At 44.4% G+C, this 25,601-nt stretch overlaps 2 protein-coding genes across 2 annotated transcripts in view; both read left to right on the top strand.

Annotated features, from left to right (window-relative positions):
* Positions 1-24,090, top strand: part of LOC115642543 (putative bifunctional UDP-N-acetylglucosamine transferase and deubiquitinase ALG13) — a 31,128-nt gene extending 7,038 nt beyond the window's left edge. Inside the window, 15 exon segments of the mRNA XM_030546167.1 lie at positions 4,223-4,273; positions 7,659-7,705; positions 8,895-8,967; positions 10,392-10,473; positions 10,743-10,923; positions 12,031-12,106; positions 12,915-13,023; positions 15,353-15,417; positions 16,138-16,238; positions 17,413-17,465; positions 17,468-17,527; positions 17,915-18,134; positions 18,311-18,424; positions 18,624-18,774; positions 24,067-24,090. Coding sequence (XP_030402027.1) covers positions 4,223-4,273; positions 7,659-7,705; positions 8,895-8,967; positions 10,392-10,473; positions 10,743-10,923; positions 12,031-12,106; positions 12,915-13,023; positions 15,353-15,417; positions 16,138-16,238; positions 17,413-17,465; positions 17,468-17,527; positions 17,915-18,134; positions 18,311-18,424; positions 18,624-18,774; positions 24,067-24,090 — 1,407 coding nt within the window.
* Positions 24,075-25,601, top strand: part of LOC115642559 (fibroblast growth factor receptor 3-like) — a 28,089-nt gene continuing 26,562 nt past the window's right edge. Inside the window, exon 1 of the mRNA XM_030546185.1 lies at positions 24,075-24,236. Within this exon, the coding sequence (XP_030402045.1) occupies positions 24,096-24,236 (141 nt within the window). The 5' untranslated portion in view covers positions 24,075-24,095. The remainder of the gene's footprint in view (positions 24,237-25,601) is intronic.

Raw genomic sequence — 25,601 nt, 5'->3', positions numbered from 1 at the left:
CACGGAAAGGAAAGGGGAAGGGAAAATGGGTACACACACTCCTAGACCCAGGCAGCTTCCTCACTGGACGATGCCAGGCCAAGTCAGCCCACCATGGGTCGGACCTCCTAAAGATCCACTAGTTACCGGGCTTGCGTTAGAGTAGTCCTGGTCACGAGCTTTTGCTTCACAGGGTACTCTTGGCGTCTTCTGGTAACAGTCACTCACACTGGCCCCCAGTACCATTCTGCATCTGATCTTGCTTTTTAGCTACAACAGGGAGAGAGTGCACTAGGACATAGGGTCTCCCTTTTCTAGACAGGTCCCTCCTTTGTCCCTGCACTATCCCTAACCTGCTTTTTGGATCCTTGCACTCTGCCAGACAGAGGGAAGAACTGGAGCTACAGTGGGGTATTTTTACAAGAGCTCTCCATACAAACAGCTTCAGAAGCTACCCATTTACTGACAAAACAGGAGTAATTGGAGGATCATGTTATAATTAAGTGATCCTTCCGGTGGCCACCTTTCTGGTCCTCTAGTTGATATTGAGGCCAGTCTACTATACAGAACTTTTTAGTTTGCTTTTAGTTAGTGGATCTGATCCAAGCACTTCCCAATTCGCTAGAATGCATTCTAAGGGTGTACACCGTGCCCTGCCTGTACTCTGTCCCTGCCCCATATCCTAGGGTGACACTGGGAGTCCCCAGGTCATAACAGGCAAAAATCCAGACCACTGGACTGTTGTTCCTACCTTATCCAAGGGACCGGTTCCTCACCGTCACCCTCAACTGCTTCTCCACCACTCGAGCGCGTTGCACCGTTGTGCCCTCTGGGGTCAGTCGAACTGCGTCTCCGCCGAGGCCCCTGGTGAAGTCACCGGTGCGCGCTTGGCATCGGTCGTCGCCGCAATCAGTCGACCACCAGAAGAGATCCAGGCAAGGCTAATTTTAGCCTCAGAGCCCCACGTTGGGCGCCAAGAACTGTTGCCGGCAGATAACTGCCTGAGGCCAAGCAACAGCGGGGGGGTCCGTCGCCTGGTGTGCCGCGCCAATAAACACACCAGGGTGGAGAAGCAAACCAAGTTTATTTGAGATCTCAAAGCGGTGCAGGGAGATTGACTCAGATCAAGCACACCTAAACCAAGCAGTCTGTTCCTTTATATCCATGAGAACTTTTCTCACTGACTAGCAATTCCCCGTTTCCCCTCCCTCCTCCTCCTTCCTCCCCCTGTAGCAATTACGTAAGCGCAGGTGCATTAAGTAATCTTGGCCGCGGCAGCTCGTTAGTAAGTTTTCCTTCTGCAAGTTATCTTGTCCTTCTGCTAAAGGTGCACAGACCTCATTTTTTCTGATTTAGACCAGTTAGAACTGTTGCAACTGATAACGGCTGTTACACCTGGCCTTTTAGGTCGATTAAAGTTCAAACATGGAGGGACTCTTGTCTGCTGAGGCCTAAAACCAGGAAGGCTCCATACTCTTGTGGCCTTCCACCCTCCCGAGTTACGTAGGGTTATGCTTAGTGACACCAACAGTTGGAATACTGCAGGGCTCTTAAAGCCAATAACACACCATGGTTAAATGTCACTGCACACTTTCAGTGGATGACCACTATTTTCTCTACTGTAACTGAAGTGGTAGAGGTCTGTGGTTTTCATTCAGAAGACCACAAATTCAACCCCTGCCAACTTACTGCGGTGCCTTTATATACCAATTTTATTACAATACTACTGAATATTCAGAAATGTGCTTGTTGCTCTGATGGGTCAGTGATTGTCAGCAACAGGTAAACTTACCAGTATAGACAGGTCTTGTGAATCCTTTGAAACAACTTGGTTCTGGAAGAGCATTCTGAATACTCTGTTGGCTATCAGAACTCTAATTCATAGATGGCTTTCCCTGCCTCTTAAGGGAACAATTCTAAATGTTTTATCCACAAAATAGATGTTGAAAGCAATAAACTCGCTTCCTTAGTATTATAATACCGTGCAGTCTTTCCCATCAAGTGATATTAAAGTGCTTTGTACGCTGTGGACATGCCCCACTTAATGACAGGTTTCAGAGTAGCAGCCGTGTTAGTCTGTATCTGCAAAAAGAACAGGAGTACTTGTGGTACCTTAGAAACTAACACATTTATTTGAGCATAAGTTTTCGTGGGCTACAGCCCACTTCATCGAATGCATAGCCTGGAACGTACAGCAAGAAAATATTTATACATACAGAGAACATGAAAAGGTGGAAGTAGCCAGACCAACTGTAAGAGGCCAATCAATTGAGATGACCCCACTTAAATGCAGCTACCATTGGGGTGGAGGGAGACATCCAGCTGATCTCAGAACATGCTGTATAATAGTGAGATAAGAGAATTTTTTGGTGACAGGCACTTGCACAAGTTCCTACTCACAATTATTGCTGTGCTATTTTAACGTCCTGAAGTCCTGGTCCTGAAGTTTTATTGTCCAGGATGGGTTGTAGATCCCTGATGATGCGTTGGAGGGGTTTTAGCTGGGGACTGTATGTGATGGCCAGTGGAGTCCTGTTGGTTTCTTTCTTGGGTTTGTCTTGCAGTAGGAGGCTTCTGGGTACACACCTGGCTCTGTTGATCTGTTTCCTTATTTCCTCGTGCGGGTATTGTAGTTTTGAGAATGCTTGGTGGAGATTTTGTAGGTGCTGGACTCTGTCTGAGGGGTTAGAGCAGATGCGGTTGTACCTCAGTGCTTGGCTGTAGACAAATAAAAGGAAGCACTGAGGTACAACCGCATCTGCTCTAACCCAGGAAAGAAACCAACAGGACTCCACTGGCCATCACATACAGTCCCCAGCTAAAACCCCTTCAACGCATCATTAGGGATCTATAACCCATCCTGGACAATGATCCCACACTTTCACAGGCCTTGGATGGCAGGCCAGTCCTCGCCCACAGGCGACCTGCCAATCTGAAACATATTCTCACCAGTAACTGCACACCGCACCATAGTAACTCTAGCTCTGGAACCAATTCATGCAACAAACCTCGATGCCAACTCTGCCCACTTATCTACACCAGCGACACCATCACAGGACCTAACCAGATCAGCCACACCATCCCCAGTTCATTCACCTGCATGTCCACCAATGTAATATACACCATCATATGCCAGCAATGCCCCTCTGCTATGTACATCGGCCAAACTGGACAGTCGCTACGGAAAAGGATAAACGGACACAAATCAGATATTAGGAATGGCAATATAAAAAAACCTGTTGGAGAACACTTCAACCTCCCTGGCCACACTATAGCAGACCTTAAGGTGGCCATCCTGGAGCAAAAAAACTTCAGGACCAGACTTCAAAGAGAAACTGCTGAGCTTCAGTTCATCTGCAAATTTGACACCATCAGCTCAGGATTAAACAAAGACTGTGAATGGCTTGCCAACTACAAACCCAGTTTCTCCTCCCTTGGTTTTCACACCTCAACTGCTAGAACAGGGCCTCATCCTCCCTGATTGAACTAACCTCATTATCTCTAGTTTGCTTGCATATATATACCTGCTCCTTGTAATTTCTACTACATGCATCTGACGAAGTAGGTATTCACCTACGAAAGCTCAAAACCTCTGTTAGTCTATAAGGTGCCACAGAATTCTTTGCTACTTTTAAAATATTTAAGACATATCATTTAAAATTAAATTAAAATGCAGAGCCCCCGGACCGGTGGCCAGGACCCGGGCAGTGTAAGTGCCACTGAAAATCAGCTTGCATGCCGCAGGCTGCCTACCCCAATCTACTGCATATAGATAAAACAGCTTTTCAGCAAGAAGTTACCTCCTTTACTAAGCACATACATACACAATTGTTCCTAAATGTGGGGGCAAGGGAGACATCATTCATGATCAGGAAGGCTACTTACTTGCCTTATGAACCTGAAGGCTGTTGGGCTAAGACCACTGCCTATATGCTGACCAATCTGGTCTCATTGTTTCTTTGTACTCCTTCCTCCTCCAATTGTCTAAGACAACAGATGGATATAGACTTGGATTGTAAGCTCCTTGGAGCAGGACCCATCTGTTGTTTGTACGTTGCCCAGCACAATGGAGTCCTGAGCCATGACTTGGTTCCTAGGCACTATGTAATACAAATAAGAAAAATATTTTCAGTTTTCTTCTAAACTCTTTAAATACAAAGTGCAAATTCTGACTCTTAATGTTTCCAGCAGATTGAATAATGATATGCAGCCAATTAAATCAATTCTATCTTTTCTTCTTAAGTATGTGGAAGGATCATTTGAAGAATATCTGGAATGGCTGGGAGATCCAGATGTAAGGCCAGATTTGTATTCCTGAGGCTGAGCCCAGAAAGCTCATGATGTTTGCTGGAATGTGGGTTTGAATGTTGTTTCTGTTGTACGTCAGTCTTGCTGTCAGATTCACGTGCACCTGAACAGAGCCCTCTTGATTTCAGTAGGACCTTGCGTGGGTGCAGTAGGACTCTAGATCTGATGGCAGGATCAGGGCCTTGGTTCTTGCTTGTGGGCAAAAGATGGGCATTATCAAACCACAACAATGTAATTTCAGCTGAGGGAACCAAACTTTGGTCCTGTCAGCCTGGACCTTTAAAAGGCTGTTACAAAATTGGGTGCATAATTCATAGCAAATGTTTGACACATTTTGCATTTTTTCCCAGTTTTTTGGGGGGGAACCCTGCTTTCTTACTGTAGCAGGATGGTCACCTGCTCCTGCCTTAAAAGGTTTGGAACAGCCCCGGGGGAGCCTAAGGCTGGGCTGATGGGGAGGCAGCCACAGCTAGGCTATTCCAATCAGACTGTAGCTGGCCTTGTAAAAGGCTGTGAGCCAGGCGCTCAGGCAGCCTCCCTGCAGGCTGGGAGAGAACAGGGCCTGGCTGACGGTATGGAGGGTAGAGCTGGAAAAGGATCAGGTAGAGCTGGGGAGCTCAGGCCTGGTGACCTCCCAGGCTTCAGGCCTGATATCAAGGCCTAAAAAGGTACTGGGTGGCAGGGGAAGACAGCAGGCCCGAATCCGCTTGCCTAGGATGAGTGGCTTTTACACTGCAGTCTGCCCCAGTGAGTGGGGGCTTGGTGATGACTGGCAGTAGCCCAGACTAAGGCAAGATGGGGTTAGTGGGTTGGGGGTTCCCCAGGAAGGGGAGACCCAGAGGCAGAGTGTGGGGGGGTTACTACCAGGGGGCAGCACCCTAGGGTAAAGGGGCACCGGGGTCTGGGAGGGACATGGAGGCGAGTGGCAGCAGGACACTGGCCTGAAGAGGGTGCCTTGGTGTGGAAAAGAGCTAATTCCCAATGACCAGCAGGAGGCGCCGCAGGGGTGAGTCGCTGCACCCTTTATACTTACTGTTTCTTTTGAAGATTTTTAACTAGTGAACATGAGCAGGATATAACAGTATCTAAAGCAAATTTAGCATGTTTATCAAAGAAATATTTTAAAATATATTTGAGACAGCCTCAGGTCTAGCTAGTAGAGTTCAGCTGCAGCTTTGCACAGGATTATTGGGCAAAAGCTTGAATACTTAATTGTCCCATGTCTGTGATCTTCTCTTCAGGAATCCTCACATTTTACAAATTTCCAGATGCAGAAAGAATCAGAATTTTATAAAAGATGGAACTTAATATTTTAGGGGTACATCATCACTTCACATTGATTCTCTCCTCCCACCCCTTGTTGGGTTTTCTTCAATGCCCACAAATATTTAAGGCAGCCTCTGAGGGGTTTTCCCCTTACCACTAACTTGTAAAGATTGAGGAGTAGACCCGTCTCCTTTTCACTATGAAACACTGTTATTGCAGAGGGAAGTATATTCAGATGTACTCCTTTGCGTAGGCGTGTGAAGCACATTTCATTAGAGTGCACACCCAGGGAATTTTATTTTAAAGGCAAACATTTATTGAATACTCAGTCATAAGGATGTTATTTTTATTCATCAAACAAACTAAAGAAAATAAAACTTAACTTAATTAAAAAAAAATTAACTTCTAAACTTTACTTAAAATGAGACGCAAAATACCACATTTTTGCTGTAGTGATACCAGGCGTATACAAAGATGCAGTCAATTTTTATGATCTTTAACCAGATAATGAGCTAACCCAAAGTGACCAAAACAGATTAAGGTTTCTTCATCTTCCTGTCCTAGAGAATGAGACATCGCTCACCAGGTGTTATGAACGTAAATTTCTGAATCACGTCATTGTAATTAACTGACACAGCCAATTCTTGTTCTATGTACAAAATCATGAGTTGGGGCGCTATTGGGACAGTGTACTTCTTAGTTTGTTTTTTACATGTGCTAGTTTCGAAAAGGCGCTTTCACGTGAACTGCTTGTCTGCTCCTTTTCTTCTCTTAACAATGAACTGACCCATATTTTAAAATTAAAAGGGAGTATCATACGATTGAGTTAAAACGTAAAGCCACGGGCTTGTTATGCTGTTTCAGTAGAGTACACGCGACAAAGATTACAAATATTGTAGACACTGCACTGGGCACGCCTGACGCGGCCGCTGATATAGGTCAAAGAATTTTCTAGAATCGTAGTCGGAGGGGAGAGGAGGAGAGGACCAATGGTGATGCGGTGCCACAGTAGTGGGGACACATGCTGCAAACGAACGTGTGCTTTCTATATAGAGTATCATGCAATTTAAATTAAAACGCAAAGCCATTTTTTTTGAGACATTAGGGCAGGCGTGGGCAAATTTATGGCCCGAGGGTTCCAAAATTATATGGAGGGCCAGGTAGGGAAGGCTGTGTCTCCCCAAACAGCCTGGCCCTGCCCCCTATCTGACCACCACCCACTTCCTGCCCCCAACTGCCCCCCCCCAGAATCCCCGACCTGTCCTGCTCCTTGTCTGCTGACAGCCACCCGAGGCCCCACTTCCCCCTGCTCCCTGTCCCCTAATTGCCCTGACCCCTATCCACCCCCCGGCTGAGTCCTGACAGACACCCAGGACCCCCACAATCCAACCACCCATTCCCCATCCCCTGAACACACCCCTCCCCTGGCTGAACCTCTGCCCCATCCAACGCCCCCCCGCTCCCTGTCCCCTGACTGTCCCTGGGACTCCCTGCCCCTTATCCAACCCCCTGGCCCAGGCCCCTTTACCATGCCGCTTACCCCCACCTCCTCCCTCTCCTGGAGCCTCAGCGAGCCGTGTCCAGGAGCTCCTGCCACTCGGCCCAACAGAGCTCGCAGCCCCACCCCCTGACCACATGGCTCTGTGCAGCAGGAGCTCACGTCCCGCCGGAGCCACGCTGCTGCCGTGCTGTCTAGGGCTGCTCCTGGACAAGAAGCGCTTAGGCGCCGGAGGATGAGGGGGAAGCCTTCCTGGGCAGGAGCTCAGGCGGGCCAGGCAGGATGAACTTGCCCACCCCTGCATTAGGGTGTGCTTGGGCACACCCCATACGCACGCCTATGCTCATTTGTAGAGCCTGGTTTGAGTCTTTCAGAGCTTTGACGACAGGGGCTTAGAAGTTTACACCATAGTTAGAGCTGGTCAGAAAATGCTTTTAAAAAAAATCATGAAAAATGTTGACTAGCTGAATTAATGGTATATAGAGAACCAGTATAGCGTTCCAGGGACTGCAGGGCAGGCTCGGTAGTCAGCTCCACTCCATGTTTGATGAAGAACAGTTATTTTCGTACCTTCTAACATGATCTTAAAATATTTGTGTACACGTAGGGAAGGGCTGGCCAGCTGGAAATAAGTGCTCTATCACTGATGTATAAGTAAGTCTCTTCCTTTTTTTATTTTAAATTAAAATTAATTTTGTAATGGGCTTTGGATGTTTAAGGGTACTAGCTGTGGGGCCCAGAATCTCTTGATTGATAGATTTTTAAGGCTAGGAGGGACCATTGTGATCATCTAGCTTTGAGGCCAGCTTGGCTTAGGAGTGACTGCCGGTCAATATTTATTACATGAATGGGTGGCTGCAGACCAATTCCAGGTAAAGAGGATCCCACGTCCTGAAATGTACTGAATTGGCATCCTAGGTAAGTCTCCCAAGAGAACAAAGACCTGGTGGCCATGGAGATTGAGCTAACCCCGACTACTGGAGGTTTCATTGCTGCTGCCCAGGAAATACTGGCTCTGTGAATTATCAAAGGGCTTTGGTCTCTAGTGATACCTATTTGGCATTTTTCTTAACTATTAAACTCTTTTAAAAAAAAGTCTATGGTGAGAGACTTATTGATAGGAAGTATGTGAAATGATGTGGAGTTGTGTGCATTGGAAACATCTAATGCTGGCTATAGAAGTTAACTGCCAACACAAAAGTAAAACTCTGTGCTTGCTATATGAGGTGGCCTTGAAAATTCAGGAACTCAGAAGTGCTGCTCGGTGTACATGCCTGGAAATACATTTAAAATAAATTATCATTTCAAATGGCATTTGTGTCTGCTGCAGGCACTGTCTGTCTTGCTAAAAAAAAAAAAATACTGCCACTTCTGAACAAACAGTTTAGGAGCCTACTGGCAGAGATGCTAAAACACTCTGTATGCTGTTCCAGTCCAAAATAGACAATTGGATTTCTACAATGTTCTAATGGCATCCTGTACTGAGGTTTTAACCCATTTGGGAACTACTTTGTTAAGGATTAATTGCCTCACTATCAGAGCAATCAGTCTTTAGATCAGAAATACCTGAACTAATAATAAAAAGATGCATCTTATCTGAAACCAAACCTTGTAGGTTTTACCAAATATTTCTTCTTTCAAGTAGATGGTTCCTATTTGTGAATTTAGTTATTGCTTAAATTTAATGTCGGCATTCACTTGTTAGGAAAAATATTCTGCTCCCATTCTCTCTATTAACCAACAGTAGATTCTCTAAACTATTCCTTCCAATGTCTTCATAACAAGCACTTGCATTAAACACCTGCTGTCTCTCAATTCTCTTGATTTTCCTCTTCTTGCCTAGACGAGACTTTATTCTGTACCAGGAACCTGGACAGCTGCCCACCTGTGCTACAAACAATGGCTTTGAAGACAAGGTAAGGAAATGGGAGCCAATTTTCTATCCCCCTACTCCTAGATGGCTCTAATTTCACCCCGTTCGAATGAGCTTGTCACTTCCGTTTTGCTCTTGTAACTCCCGTGAAGTCTCTACACGTTTTGCCCACTTAAAAAACAAAACCAAAGCTAACTTCAGCAGGGCTGATGCTTTCACAGCTGAACACTCTCATTGAACAGTCGTTAACCTTTTGCTAGACTAACTCCTGCAGCCAACAGGAACTTATGATATTACAGCCCAGGAATCTTCCCATTTGATCAACTGTGACTTTTTGGGGGTGATGGTGCCTGAATAAGAACATAAGAACGGCCGTACCGGGTCAGACCAAAGGTCCATCCAGCCCAGTATCTGTCTACTGACAGTGTCCAATGCCAGGTGCCCCAGAGGGAGTGAAGCTAACATGCAATGATCAAGTGATCTCCCTCCTGCCATCCATCTCCATCCTCTGACAAACAGAAGCTAGGGACACCATTCCTTACTCCTCCTGGCTAATAGCCATTTATGGATTTAACCACCATGAGTTTATCCAGTTCTCTTTTAAACGCTGTTATGATCCTAGCCTTCACAACCTCCTCAGGTAAGGAGTTCCACAAGTTGACTGTGCGCTGCGTGAAGAAGAACTTCCTTTTATTTGTTTTAAACCTGCTACCTATTAATTTCATTTGGTGGCCCCTAGTTCTTGTATTATGGGAACAAGTAAATAACTTTTGCTTATTCACTTCCTCCACATTACTCATGATTTTATATACCTCTATCCTATCCCCCCTTAATCTCCTCTTTTCCAATACAGTTCCCTATGACTATTTTTTATAATCTCACTAGTTAGAATGAGACACTTGGATTGAGTTGCTAATGAGAAAAGTGAAGATGTCAAGAGTAAACAAATATATGGGTGAAGAAAGGGCTCTCTTCTCCGTCCCCCAAAAGTGAGCAGAGGAGATTTTTGGGGTGTATTCTTTTTTCCTTCCTGGATAGAAATTAATTAGCTTGAATTTTTTTTTGTGGGTTTTGCATTATGAAAAGCAGTAAATAGTCTAAACCCACTTGAGGTTTTGACACAATTACAGGGTGTAGGGAAAGTTCTGTATTTAGCTTTTCCTCTAGTTTGATACTCGTGGGCCAATAAGTTTTTGCAGTTTGCGGATTTGAGATGCAAGAGTGATTGGCATTTAGCATCTAGACCATTAGTTGGTCATAAGGTAGCTGACTCTCAGTAAAGTCTCTCATATTTGACCTTTAACAGTTCATGAGATGACTAAAGAGTGTCCATGGGGGTAATAGGCAAACTTATTTGTACACCTGCTACAATCTCTTCTATAGGGATCAACTCTGTTTCTAACATTCTTAGAACATGTTTTGTTTTCTTTGATTTCTTCCTCAAAGCTTTTTGTCTGTTTTTTCAAGATCTTGCTGTGTTGTTCCAGTGACTCCCATTACGACTCTGTGTATACAGAACAATTTCAGGCCGATGCTGCTGTTTGTCAGGGTAAATTAACTCTCTTACTCTTTCCGTTACAAATAGTGTATTTGAAGTACTTCCCAACATTGTTCTCTTTCTTGGGAGGAGAGGGGTACTGAAGGGAGAAGAAACTGGAAAGCTCATTAACCATTTTGAATGGCGTTTAGTGTAACTGGTATGTTGTGGAAGTCCACAGTGAGCACATCTGCTACTCTAAGGTCACCTATCAGACTCCAGGTGTTCTTTGTCTGGCACCGAGTCAAAACCGTTGGGTTCTATGTGCTTTGTTTTCCCAGCTGTCTTGTACGAGATCCTGTACAAAGATGTGCTTGGTGTGGAGGAGAAGGAATTGAGAACTGCAGTTGACTGGTTTCGACGTGAGGAGAAAAAGAAGAGAAACAGGGCCTCTGTTGGAAGTGAGGATGCAAACTCTGATAGCCTTCCCAAGGAAGGGTCCAACACTTCATCAGAAAGGAGGTACTAGTTTAAAAACAAAATATCCTGTGAATGGTAACTGATCACTTAAAGGTGGTTTGTTTTTTTTAGAGGGGGGGAGACTAGCCTACCAGTTGTGTTCTGAGCTGCCACATGGAACATCTGCCTTCATTCTCCAATGTCCTTGTACCGAGCCAGAGTCTGAGCATATTGTGGAAAAAGCAGCGTGCTTTCCCTGGGACTGGGAAGTGACGTGTGGTTGAGCAGCAACCTCTCCCACTGGCTAGAGTCAATTGGCACTTTCTTACTGAACAAATCACGAGTAAGCAGAAAGATTGGCTTCCTTTAGCGATAAACTATTATGCTACTTTAATTCTTAATAGTATGGCAGCAGCAAGACTGCTAATACTATGAGAAAGTGAGCTGGATTCTATTCTGGCTTGTATGTCGCTAACAAAAACTAGGCCCTAAGTTTAGTACCAAACCTTGCCCTCATTTGCAGTGCTACTGTGGAGGCCGTTTATTTCTGATGGGGTAGGAACCAGTGGGATTGTACAGATGAGAGGACAACATTGGACCTTGTTAATAGTGATGAAGTGCAAGCCGGAAAGAACTCAACTTAAGTTGCTGGCTCTGGCAGTTCTTAAACACTTTGTCATGTAGACACCCTTATTAAGGAGTCCTTCAGATTTAAAAAAAATAATGGCGGGGGACTCCATAATGCCCATGAGTGAAACAACTGAAGGAGTGTTTAAGTTTGCAGAACGGAACTGAGCTGACCTTTCCTTAAACATAAAACAATGTTAGCTGCTATTGCATGGAAGACCTGAATTGAAGGGGTTGGAGTGGGGGGAAGAGCATTTTATTTATAATCCGAAAAAGGTTTAGTGTATTTGAGTGTTGCAGGTGCACAACTTCATATTTGTACTACATTAGAATAGTGTTTGGTTCTGGCTTGCATCTTATCACTTGATGGCACCATAATTCTTCTGTAAGGTCATTCAGCCACTTTGATCTTGTTGATTTCAGTGCTGGCCAGAAATCTTGCATTGTATTTTGTAATCCTATTTTTAAATTGCTTAGAGAGGAAGACTGGGAAGGCAACAATACTGACAATTCACCTGAAGATAAACTCAGACAAGGCACTAGAGAGGAAGACTGGGAAGGCAACAATACTGACAATTCACCTGAAGATAAACTCAGACAAGGCACTGAAGAGGCAAAGGTTTGGCAATTAAGGGAGAATCCTTCAATTCTTTTATTAAGGTTGAATCAGCCCTTCCTATTCTAAATGCTGCTGTTGAGGAAATAAAACAGGTGTAAATCCCCAGGCTTACATGTGCGTGTTCCGTTTTTAGCCCTGGTATTCTTTATCTCATCTTCTAAATTAATTGTTGAGCCTCTCAGCAATAAATACTCTCTTGTTCTCTAGCTAGCTTAAAAAAACCAAGCAGTTTTAAAAACAAAATTTGGCAAACAATCCCTCATCTGGACTCTTACTTAGAAACCATCTAGTTTATCTTATTTAATCTAATTTTGTTTTAGGCACATGAACAGTGCTGCTGTTCCATTTTACCAGGCCTGGCTCAAAACACTGCTCTAGCTAACATTCAAGGAGTGTGTGTGTGTGTGTGCGCGTGTGTGTAAGTGTAATTGATTTGAAGTTGTGTGGTCAGCTGCTTCGGAAAGTCAGTCCCTAGTTAGTTTCCTTCCCTATTTTTACCTCCTCACTAAAAACTTTCTATCCTGAAATCAAACAACCACGGACTCTACACTGAGCTAAATAAAAATCATGTTGAAGTTATGGCTTCTGAGGCTCATGGACAAAGCAAATAATACCTAAAGACTTGTTCATATTCTTCTTTGCTTCTCTACTTGAAGCAAACTAATTGCCTGTCCTAGTGTAACTGAAAGAGGCAGAGAAGACAAAGTGTATATGCTTGTTTAAAATAATTAGACCCTCTGCAAGGAAAGGAAAGGGTTGTGAATATATGGCACGCTTTTAATTGTTGTCCATTTTAACTCTGTTTTAGCAGCCAGAAAGCCCACGAAAGAAGTATTTTGCCTATAGAGTTCTAAAAGCCCTGGACCCTCGGATCTATCGAAATGTAGAGTTTGAAGTTTGGTTGGACAGCAGAAGAGGTACCCAAAAAGCCATGTTGTATATGCTGTAAATTCCTGGCTAAAAGTAAAAGTTATTGAGGCCCAATGAGGTCATTTTATTGACTGATTTACAAGTATTTTGGACCTGCACAGGGGCTTGAGCAGATAGCCATGTACCTGAAACGTAAAGGGCATTGTCTAACCCAGCAGACATATCCGTGGAGCGTACATCCTGTTACCAGCCAGACACTTCTTATTTTCATCTCTAAGCAACCATTAGAGTACTTCTGGTCTTCTATGATGTCCATCATGCTCCTGAAGTCTGATCTGTTGAGAAAAACATACTGGTTCTGGACTAGAATATAGGGGGATTCAGGAAAGCTAAGTGCAATAGCAGAGTATCATCTTGTAACACTATTTTCAGATAGTGTTCAGATGTAAAATGGGGGTGGGGTTATGTTTTTACTTTATGGTAGCAGTGTCTGCACAAAGGCTCATGTTCCATAAATGTGTTTGGGTTCAGAGTAATAGTAAAGGAGCAGGGTTGGTTAGTGTGCACTCTGAACTGTCAAATGAGGCAAGTAGTCCCTTCCTCTCTGGCTCTCCAGGGGCTTGAGCACTAGGGAAATATTACCCTCTCTCCCCACATCTCATCTTACACACCAAAGAATCCCAAATCATGAACGCAGCACTAGGTTCACTTCACTCATCACGGAAATTCAGTCCATTCCTTTCTGGGACTAAACAGAGGAGCCAGTTCCCAGTGTGCAACAGCGCTATACAGACACTTGGGAGTGAAAAAGGAAGAATAACTTTTCAGAATTTCCCTGTCAGGGAGGTTTAAGTAGATTACAATTGTCCAGCTACATCCCATCCCGCCTTACAAAATGATCACAACTGGTCAGCATTTGGTGTTTTCCTCTCTTCCGTTAGCCAGGCTGGGCTTTCGAATCCCAGTACAACTACACTGCCTGCTGCTTTTGGTGAGGTGCAGAGTAGATACACTGCACACATCTCTAGCATGGGTATTCGTAGCAGTGCAAACAGCGAGGCTCTGCTTAGGCAAGTCGAGTGAAGACCTGCCTGAACCCGATGTGTGTGTACTTGCACAAGCAGTGGTTCTCCTGTCTCTCTGCTCACTGCAGGGAAAGGCTCCAGCAGTTGGGAAAGGCTCCAGGAGCCAGCTAACCAGAGCCTTTTCTCATAGCAGGGAAAGGCTCTGGCAGGAGGGAGGTAGTGGAGACAGACCCTGGCAGTTCCCTCCTGCCAGAGCTTTTCACTGACGCATGTAGCTACATGTCAGTGTAAACAGGGAATAATCTTACTACGCTGTAACTGACCTCTGGAAGCTTCTCATAATGCTTTTTTAAATAAAGATTACGCTCTTCGTTTTGTTGTGATGCCTCTGTTGTGAACTCCGGGCTCTTGAAGCTGCTTATCAAAAAAACAAACACAGCTCCTGTTTGCCGTGAATGAGCTCCCTTTGGAACGCCCACAGCTAGTGTTTGCTTGAAGAGAGGGGGCTTGAGGAGAGAAGCAGTGCGGTGTGCGGGAGGGAGGTAGGGAAGGAGGGCTCCTTTTCAGGGAGGCTGCTTATCTGGTGCTTTCAGTGAGCGAGAGAGGGTCGGAGAGGGGCTTGTAACTTGCAAGGCAGCTGCTGACAGAGTGTCGGCTCCAGAAATCCACTCTCTCTCTCTCCCCACGCTCCCTGTCACACTCCACCGCACCCCCTTTTGAAAAGCACGTTGCAGCCACTTGAATGCTGGGATAGCTGCCCATAATGCACCGCTCCCAGTGCCGCTACAGATGCTGCAAATGTGGCCACGACAGCACGCTGGCAGCGTGGACAGACTGCAGCGCTTTCCCTACACAGCTGTATGAAGACTGGTTTAACTGCCAGCATTGTACAGCTGCAAATGTAGCCATACCCTCAGAAGAAAGGGACGTCCTTTGTTTCTGGCCCAACATTTCTATATAATATTGCTGCACACTGGTCCCAGAAAAAACTGAATTTCAGTGATGAGCAAAGTGATCCTGTTGTTGCATATGTATTTTGTAAAGTGCTTTTGGATTCTTTGTGCCTTCCAGATTGTCTTGCATGCCAATCTTCCTCCAGAGCCCGACTGCTGGCAGTCACATGGGAGTTGTCACTATGCTTTGTGGCATCCCAGGTTGTGGAGAGAGTGCAACGTTTCCCTCGTGCTCAAGCCTTGGAAGGGACTACTTGGTAGTTCAGAGTGCTCACACAATGATGTCCAGGAAAATACAGGAGATAATTTACTCGTTTCAGCCTATAATACTTGAGTGCAATTCTGGGTAATGGGTAAAAAATGAACCTAGCTTAAACTTTCACTTTGATCTCTTGTAGAACTTAGAAAAACTGGTTACTTCATGTTGGCTGGGAGAAAGTACTGTGTAGGAGACAGATGTCAGGTTAGTACTTGAAGCAGATTCAGTAATGATGAATGATTAAAGTTGCTTTAAATAAAGTATATTAAGTCATAAAACTATCTGAACTCATAGGGTCTTAAGAGATTTCTTCTCTCATTATAGCTATTAAATATGATGGGGTCATCTGAATGATTTTTTTTTAATTAACTTTCTGTAAATTCAAAACTAGCACAAGATAGCACATGGGAAAGGCTGTTTGGAAGCTGACCAGGAACCAGTGCTATAAATCCTGAAAGTATAGGAGTTTAAGACTGAACTCTTGAAATGCACAGATGCCACAGTGACTGGCACTGTATACAAACCTCAGCAGAATGGAGATGAAATATGGACAATAAGGGTTTTCTGTTTTATGTGTGTGCAGTGGGTCCTGTTTAGTTTAGTTGTTGAATCGTACAAGGCAGTTTTGGTTCTGACCTGTCCCCTCCCTGCCTTTGTTCCATCCATGAGGTCATCTCTTCTTCTTTTTCTTGTTGTTTGTATCTGTTCCTGCAGTCTCTCTCCCTCTGCTGCCCACTCTTCTACTGTCTCTGTCAGGTTGGGCGGGCAGTGCTGGACTGAGGTTTTCCAAGACTCTGAAGCTAGCTCAGTGGTATATGAGCAGCATGAAAACAGCTCCTATGTTACCAACCATTGGGGGGAACCAGAGCACCATTAATGTGTCGCCATTTGGGATTACCTACTCCCCCTTTATTTCCTCCTCAGGTATGTCTGGAGCCTGGGGGTGAGTACTACAATGCTTGTATCCGGGAAGTTGAACCTGATGACAACATGGTGGCCGTGTTCATTGAAGAGCTGGCAGAAAGGTAAGTAATCTGGAGACAGCCTTAAAGCTGTGTCTCTTATTTGCTGAAATCCTCCTTTTTGGTGACTCTGCGCATACACATCTCTCTCCCAACAGGTGTTTAAATTGTGGCTGTTGGAATGTTTTGAAACTCTGGGTTCAGTTTCTCTTCAAAATATAACATAAAAACCAGACCCCGTTCCTTACCAGTTTAACAGCATGGCAGTAGCTACCATTCCACTGGTAGCATATGGCAGGGGTAATACCTCTTGGGTTTTCACTGAAAACATTCCAGGTATAATCTAACTACCATGCAGAAGAGACTCCTGCTTCTTGGGCTGAGTTCATGGTGAACAATGAGTCTATACAACTGGCTTCTAGAACTTCTTAGGAATGGGACTTACATAACAGTTAAATAACGGGTTCTGACAACTCTCATTCAAGTTCTCTCCTTGCCCCTCCCCCTTCATTTGGGGAGTTTTGTAAATGCCATACAATAAATGTCATACCTCTAGCAAAAATGCCATGTGTTGGGACATCCCAAAATTACCTCTGATGATCTGTCTGGATTGTAAGATTAAAAAGCACAACTCTGGTGCTATGTGCACGTTATAAGTGACGGGTATTGCAGCATACCCTTGAGTGAAAGAGTGTGCAGGAGTTAAAGACTGGATTAAAGATAAATTAAAAACAATCCTGAGAATAGCTAGCTAGTCTCTGAAAGCCAAGACAATGCTGGGATCCAAATTTTAAAAAGTGTGTGTGTGGGGAACTGACTAGTGTACACATTCTACATTACTGTTTATGTTACTAGTGCTGTTCTGGGGATGATTCTGCCTCTGACACTGGATCTGTCTCTAAAGAATGGCGTTGGCATCGATGCAAGTTACATGTCTATAGCAGGGGAGACTTTTGTTTTGCCCTCATCTAGCTCTGAGAAATCTCAAGTAGGGTTACTATACACATGGGTTGGAAGGCTAAAAATGCTATATTTAAACTGTCCTCTGGCTTTGGCTAACACAGATGTACATAGTTTAGAAATGTATGTCTTTGTTTTCATGAGCTTCTTAAATACAGAAAAGTCTGTTTAGTAAGATCTGCTCACACTTGATGGCAGTGTTTTTTGTCTAACGCGGCACTGATCTGCATTAGCATGCATTCCTTGGGCACTACTTACACTACTATTTTTCATGTAGGTATATTGTTCCATTGCCAAACTTTAAACCAGTGACACAAGTGACTCCTGACCCTGTCCCAGTCAAAGAGGAGGAAACAATGAGAAAATGACTCGTTCCCCATCGGAATCACAAAGTAAGGTCTTAAGGGAGGGGTTTGAATGATGAGAGTACTGGCTTGGCCTTGCCAAAATTAGGAGGCCACTCTGTGTGTACGAGGCTTATTAAACATTCTCCTCATCTACCTCTAAAGGCTTAAATTAGTATTTTAATAAGATCACACATTTGATTGCATTTTTCTGGGTGGGTGACACCCCCCCCCGTACTCCATATGCAAATATTAACTTACAGAATTTCTCATAAGAAATTGTCTAGCACTACTTTATAATCTGAATGTACCTCTGGAGTTTGTTTCTCCGTTTAAGGCTGTCACGTAGATCCGTACAGATGTTTAACTGATCTAACTTCTCTTTTCCATTTGCACCCTCATTATTTTTTTTCCTCTGCTGCTTTGAAATTGCAGGAATGAATAGGAAATCATGGAAGAGACTATTAAAGAAAGTCCATGGGAAAGAAGCTAACATGACAATGACTTATAATAGGAGTCAGACAGTTCTTCCACCCTTGCACAATGTTCCTTCAGGTCACCCTTCTCCATTTAATTACTCTCAAACTTCTGGGAATACAGCATCCTATATTTACTACCATCCTCCGATGCATGGCAGGGGATATAGCATGCCCAGGTACGAAGGCTTGGAATACAAACAAAGACCGGTATTCATTCCCTGTTCTGTATCCCACAGGTTTAGCCCTAGCTAATCTTCAGATATTTAATAGATGATTCTACTGGTGAGTTTCATCTGAGAGAATCTGTAGGCCCTTCTTGGTAGTTGGATTTTTTTTAACCCTTTAAACTTAGAGGATCTGCTCGATTTACAAACAGGCACAACATGGTTGGCCCTCAGGTACCATTGTACCCTTATCCAGGGAAGAGGTGTTATCAGAGCTATGGCAATTTCTTCTGTGTGTCCCAGTAAGTGATTATACATTTCTTTACAAAACATTGTACTATAAATAAGGGGAAAATAAGCTTTTAAAATGGCATGATACTAAACAATGTGTAAATAGCACTTCCGCATACTTACGTAAGGGCATTTCCAAAAGAAGTATAATCTAAGCATATTTCCATTAAGTTTTAACTCCCGTGTGTGTGTCTTGATTTTTCTCCGAAGTTTATATACCCATAGTCACCAGCAGTTGCAGTATCTCCATCAGGCATATCCACATGTACCACAGACTGGGGAGGAGCCTCAGGCTTTGGAAGAAACTGTAACTTCCAATGAAACTGAAGGAGGAGATGAGGCCGCTTTTCCTGCTGTCCCAGTAAGTCATGAGCTAGAAGCTCATGTAGAAGTCTTTGTGAAAAGGAAAAGCCAGTACAAGTGTGCAATGGTGGGGTGGGTTGTTAACATACCACTCATATTTCTTGCAATAGGCTTTTCAGACTTGCATGTGCAGCTTTGAAAGATGGGAAAGGGAGCTCTCCTCTTCTTTGCCATGCTCTAGTTAGTCTCTTAGTTAAATAACTATGAAAGCTTTAAAAGCAGCAAACAATCCTGTGGCACCTTATAGACTAACAGACGTTTTGGAGCATGAGCTTTCGTGGGCCACTTCATCAGATGCATATAGTGGAAATTTCCAGGGGCAGGTATATATATGCAAGCAGGCTAGAGATAATGAGGTAGTTCAATCAGGGAGGATGAGGCCCTGTTCTAGCAGTTGAGGTGTGAAAACCAAGAGAGGAGAAACTGGTTCTGTAGTTGGCAAGCCATTCACAGTCTTTGTTCAATCCTGAGCTGATGGTGTCAAATTTGCAGATGAACTGAAGCTCAGCAGTTTCTCTTTGAAGTCTGGTCCTGAAGTTTTTTTGCTGCAGGATGGCCACCTTAAGGTCTGCTATAGTGTGGCCAGGGAGGTTGAAGTGCTCTCCTACAGGTTTTTGTATATTGCCATTCCTAATGTCTGATTTGTGTCCATTTATCCTTTTCCGTAGAGACTGTCCAGTTTGGCTGATGTACATAGCAGAGGGGCATTGCTGGCATATGATGGCGTATATTACATTGGTGGATGTGCAGGTGAATGAACCAGTGATGGTGTGGCTGATCTGGTTAGGTCTTGTGATGGTGTCGCTGGTGTGGATATGTGGGCAGAGTTGGCATCGAGGTTTGTTGCATGGAGTGGTTCCTGAGCTAGAGTTACTATGGTGCGGTGTGCAGTTACTGGTGAGAATATGTTTCAGATTGGCAGGTTGCCTGTGGGCGAGGACTGGCCTGCCACCCAAGGCCTGTGAAAGTGTGGGATCATTGTCCAGGATGGGTTGTAGGTCCCTGATGATGCGTTGGAGAGGTTTTAGCTGAGGACTGTATGTGATGGCCAGTGGAGTCCTATTGGTTTCTTTCTTGGGTTTGTCTTGCAGTAGGAGGCTTCTGGGTACACGTCTGGCTCTGTTGATCTGTTTCCTTATTTCCTCATGCGGGTATTGTAGTTTTAAGAATGCTTGGTGGAGATTTTATAGGTGTTGGTCTCTGTCTGAGGGGTTAGAGCAGATGCGGTTGTACCTCAGTGCTTGGCTGTAGACAATGGATTGTGTGAAGTGCATTGGTGACCTTCCAGAAAACACCATCCTAGCCACCATGGATGTAGAGGCTCTCTACACGAACATCCCACACACAGATGGAATACAAGCTGTCAGGAACAGTATCCCTGATGATGCTACAGCACAACTGGCTGCTGAGCTCTGTGCCTTTATCGTCACGCACAACTATTTCAAATTTAATGACAATATATATCTCCAGATCAGTGGCACAGCTGTGGGCACACGCATGGCCCCACAATATGCCAATATTTTTATGGCTGACCTGGAACAACGCTTCCTCAGCTCTCATCCACTCACACACCTTCTCTACCTACGCTACATTGATGACATCTTCATCATCTGGACCCATGGGAAGGAGTCTCTGGAAAAATTCCACTATGATTTCAACAGCTTCCACCCCACCATCAACCTCAGCCTGGACCAATCTACACGGGAGGTCCACTTCCTAGACACCACGGTGCAAATAAGTGATGGTCACATTACCACCACCCTATACCGAAAATCTACCAACCGCTATGCCTACCTTCATGCCTCCAGCTTCCATCCTGGGCACATCACACGATCTATTGTCTACAGCCAAGCACTGAGGTACAACCGCATCTGCTCTAACCCCTCAGACAGAGACCAACACCTACAAAATCTCCACCAAGCATTCTCAAAACTACAATACCCGCATGAGGAAATAAGGAAACAGATCAACAGAGCCAGACGTGTACCCAGAAGCCTCCTACTGCAAGACAAACCCAAGAAAGAAACCAACAGGACTCCACTGGCCATCACATACAGTCCTCAGCTAAAACCTCTCCAACGCATCATCAGGGACCTACAACCCATCCTGGACAATGATCCCACACTTTCTCAGGCCTTGGGTGGCAGGCCAGTCCTCGCCCACAGGCAACCTGCCAATCTGAAACATATTCTCACCAGTAACTGCACACCGCACCATAGTAACTCTAGCTCAGGAACCAATCCATGCAACAAACCTCGATGCCAACTCTGCCCACATATCCACACCAGCGACACCATCACAGGACCTAACCAGATCAGCCATACTATCACCGGTTCATTCACCTGCACGTCCACCAATGTAATATACGCTATCATATGCCAGCAATGCCCCTCTGCTATGTACATCGGCCAAATTGGACAGTCTCTACGGAAAAGGATAAACGGACACAAATCAGACATTAGGAATGGCAATATACAAAAACCTGTAGGAGAACACTTCAACCTCCCTGGCCACACTATAGCAGACCTTAAGGTGGCCATCCTGCAGCAAAAAAACTTCAGGACCAGACTTCAAAGAGAAACTGCTGAGCTTCAGTTCATCTGCAAATTTGACACCATCAGCTCAGGATTAAACAATGACTGTGAATGGCTTGCCAATTACAGAACCAGTTTCTCCTCCCGTGGTTTTCACACCTCAACTGCTAGAACAGGGCCTCATCCTCCCTGATTGAACTACCTCATTATCTCTAGCTTGTCTGCATACATATACCTGCCCCTGGAAATTTCCACTATATGCATCTGACGAAGTGGGTATTCACCCACAAAAGCTCATGCTCCATAACGTCTGTTAGTCTATAAGGTGCCACAGGACTCTTTGCTGCTTTTACAGATCCAGACTAACACGGCTACCCCTCTGATACTTGAATCCTGTCTGTGTTCTGTGCACATCCAAAATTCCTGCTGAATGACCCACCCTGGGAGCGAGTTACCACTGACCCAGGGCTAGGGCAGAAAGAGGGTGGAGGTGTGGGGAGGAGCCCACAGCTGGGGCAGCAGGAGGTGCAGGCAGGGCCGTCCTTAGGATTTATGGGGCCCTAGGCAGTATTATTAATCTGGTGCCCCTATGCCGGATGGCAGCCCAAGCTCACAGCCTGGTGGGGGAGGGGGAGGGGGAGGAGGGACTTGACAGCAAAGGATAATGAGATGCCCAGCCTACCTCATGGTGGCGGAGAGTCACAGTTCCCCGCAGAGACTTCCATGCACTCTCCCTCATGCAGAATGGACATGAAGAAAGTACCTAATTAAAAGCACTAAAATTTGGGAATAAAAAATGTCCGTCACTGGTTTTTTGATATGCCCTGAAGTTTGTCAGAGATTTATTTGCAAAAACATCATAGTAAGGGTGAGTCAGCTGTCCTGCTGAATACAACATTACATATAATGGAATACATGATGCAGCTCTTCTCTGTTTTACATTTTCTTCATCAGTATTTCTAAGTTGAATTTATATTTTAAATGTACTCAAATCTTAAGCCAGCATTCCAGATTACTACATATTTAACTCACTGAAACAAAGACATTCTTTTAAATTAATCAGAGAGATTTAGTGTGTTCATAACAATGTTCATTGCTTTTAGAAAAAGGGAACAGTAATTTACTTTGTGTGATCTCCATAACAAGAGACATGGTTAGGAAATTTCACCAACTTTAAAAAAATGTGTTTCCAAAGATTTTAGGTATAACAAGGATTTTGTCTTACTAAGGTACTGATTTTGCTGGAAGGTTCTTTTAAAACTAGTTTGTCGGATAGTCAGAAGTAAAGAAAGGGAACTCTTTGTCCAGCTATCTGGAAGGGAAGGACTGTTGTCCCTTTTAAGGGCTCTCTTCAGTGGGGAGTGGGGGGAGAGGTGGTGAAGGGATGGACAGAAAAGACAGGAAGACTTGGAAGCACTTTTTTTTTAACTATAGTAATTAAAATGTGTATTTTAGATAAGGGAGATCTTTTGAAGGATTTATTTAAAAAACTCTGTGTGAAGATCCACACATTTAAGGCTAAAGATGATTGTGCATCTAAAACTCTATGCAACCATTTTTTAGAAATGTGATTTTATAATCTTCACCAGCTCACTAATGAAATATTTTTAAAGCAGATTTTTAACTAAGGTCCTGTAGACCGACATGTTCTGTGCAAATATTACATTAATGCACAACTGTTTTTGTCAGTAAAGTCAGAAACTGACTGTTTAAAAATTTATTTGAGCATAAGCTTTCGTGGACATCTGATGAAATGGGTTCTAGTCCACAAAAGCTTATGCCCAAATAATTTGTTAGTCTTTGAGGTGACACAAGGACTCGTCCTTGTTTTTGCTGATACAGACTAACAGGACTACCCCTCTGAAACCTGTCAGTATATACCTTGGGGTTGGCAAATGCCTGTTAAATGGCTTTATTACCCCTTGAATGTCTCTTTAACAGTTTTCAATGTTGTGCTAATAGGTCTGGCAGGCTGTAGGTTTTTTCACTTTTAACTACTAGATTCCCTCCCAAGGAAGACTCACCAGGCTAGAGCAGCCATCTGTGGGAGCCTGCAGGAAGGGTCAGAACAGGGATAGGAAAACAAGAGGGTGGACACTAAGACCCAGTGGTGCCCCAAATTTTCAGGTGCCCTACGCAGCTGCCTATGTTGCCTATGCCTAAGGACAGCCCTGGGTGCAGGTGGAGAGGGGAGAGCCCAGGGCTGGGGCATCAGGGGGTGTGGGTGGAGCAGGGGGGAACCAGGGCTGGGGAAGCAGGGGGTGTGTGGGTGAGAGGGAAGTGAGGAGCCCAGGGCTGGGGCAGCAGGGGGTGCGGCGGGGAGCCAAGGGCTGGGGTGGGGGACAGCCAAGTTGTATTTGCTTTGGGCAGCAAAAAAGCCTAGAGCCGGACCTGGTGACCAGCAGCTCCTGACAAACGCTCAACACCTTTAATGCCTTGAAGCCAGTGGAAGTAAAACAAGTAGTCAGCACTACTCAGGATTTGGCCCTGACTTGAGAAACTCTTGATTTAACTCAATTTATTGTTCTTTGCTGGTTTATATATAGATTTTTTTTTAAAATCTGATTTATAGTAAACTGCTTCATCTCTTAGCACCGGGTGTCACAAAACACGAGCTGTGTGGTGTTACAAAAGGCCACATGTGTTTTGCCACATGTATGTATAGCTTCTATTCTGGGTCTTAGAAAGCAGCTGCTCTACCCCATGTTATGCTCTGCAGAAATAAGCCTATTTGTTTTGTGTCTTTCACTTCTCAGGTGCTCCTTATTGGACCCAGTTAGAAAGGATGGAGAAGACGCTGCTAGCTGTGCCCGCAGCAAGTACTGTTCGCTTCCATTGCCGTGCAGCAGGCAACCCCACCCCATCCATATACTGGCTGAAAAATGGCAAAGAATTCAAGGGAGAACATCGAATTGGGGGCATCAGAGTAAGGCATTGTGGGTCTAATCTTGGCTATGCTGTGTTCATTCATCTCTGGATCTATTATTGATGGCTCGATCGGAGCCAGCGTTCACTGAGCAATCCTGATAGGGGCAAGCAAGCATGAGATCCCTGGCTTTACATAGTAAATATTTCCATGACCATTAGAGCTTGTGACATTTTTCTGCTCGGTGTTTTTTCTATGATATGTACAAATTGCATTTCCCTTAGTACTGCCCATAATCCTGGCAACTTTATCATAAGTGAGCGAGAAGGATATCAGTGTATATCATCATAAACCCCAGTGACTGTGCCAGAATGGGGGTATTTTTGATAACCATACTAATTGTTCCAATAATTGTTAAAATTAGCTGCTGCTCATTCTGGTGGAATGCCAACTCTGAGCATTTGTTCATGTTGCTAGTCTTTTTAAAAGTAACCTTAAAAAAAAAAGATCAGGTGTATTGCTGTGCTCGCTGCAATAGCTGGATGCAACAAGGTACAAAGAGATAGGTTTTTGTCCAGGTTACAAAAGTGTAAACCCAGAGTGATACCACTGAAATCAGTGAAGTGACTCCTGACTTACACCCATGTAACAGAGATCAGCATCTGATCTAAGCTCTTAAGCAGACCTCTCTCTGTCATCATTCAGATGTGTAACACGAGCCCAGCAGAAATACTGAGACTCAGTTCAGTAACATTCTTGTGGTGAAATGCTGGAAGCCCCTTTGCCCTGGGTAATACCAAAGAGAGACCAGTTGGCAGTGTGATTTTGATGTCTACAAACAGAGCCCACAGACACTGAAAACCAGTAAATGAATGCCTAACCAGGCGACCTATCTGACCACAATTTCTGTGCCACCTTGTAATTGTACATCAAAATAAGGCAGTAACTGAGCATGAAAATCAGTTGCTCTTGATTTTTTCCCTTCTTGTACTATACAAATGCCTTCCTGTTTACCCTTTTGGGGACCAGAATAGTTGGTGGGATGGTTATAAACACAGCAGTGTCACAAGACAGAAAAATCTCTCTCTTTCCAAACTGTTTCCTCCTCCTTCACTCAGACTGCTCCTGGAAGAGCTGAATGTGTTTGTTTCACTTAAACCTTTGAAGCTTCCTAATCAGCACATTGTGGTTTGTTGACAAGGTTGAGGGCACACAGGCAATTCTAGATCTTTGAAGAAGTTAAGGCGAGAGGAGAATCAGGGAGGTAACTCCTCTCTGCAACTGATCTGATAATAGATAACATTTCCAAGTCACCCAGTGCAGCACAAACATTTTTGTACTAATTGCATGCCGTGCGGATCATCGTAAACTGCTTTCAGGCTTGCATGTGCATTTATACAAAAATGTGTGACGACAGCTGCACTA

The sequence above is a fragment of the Gopherus evgoodei genome, unplaced genomic scaffold, assembly GCF_007399415.2.
Source record: "Gopherus evgoodei ecotype Sinaloan lineage unplaced genomic scaffold, rGopEvg1_v1.p scaffold_41_arrow_ctg1, whole genome shotgun sequence".
NCBI lineage: Eukaryota > Metazoa > Chordata > Testudines > Testudinidae > Gopherus > Gopherus evgoodei.
The sequence above is the reverse complement of the archived record's forward strand: the minus strand, read 5'-3'. Positions and strand labels throughout refer to the sequence as shown.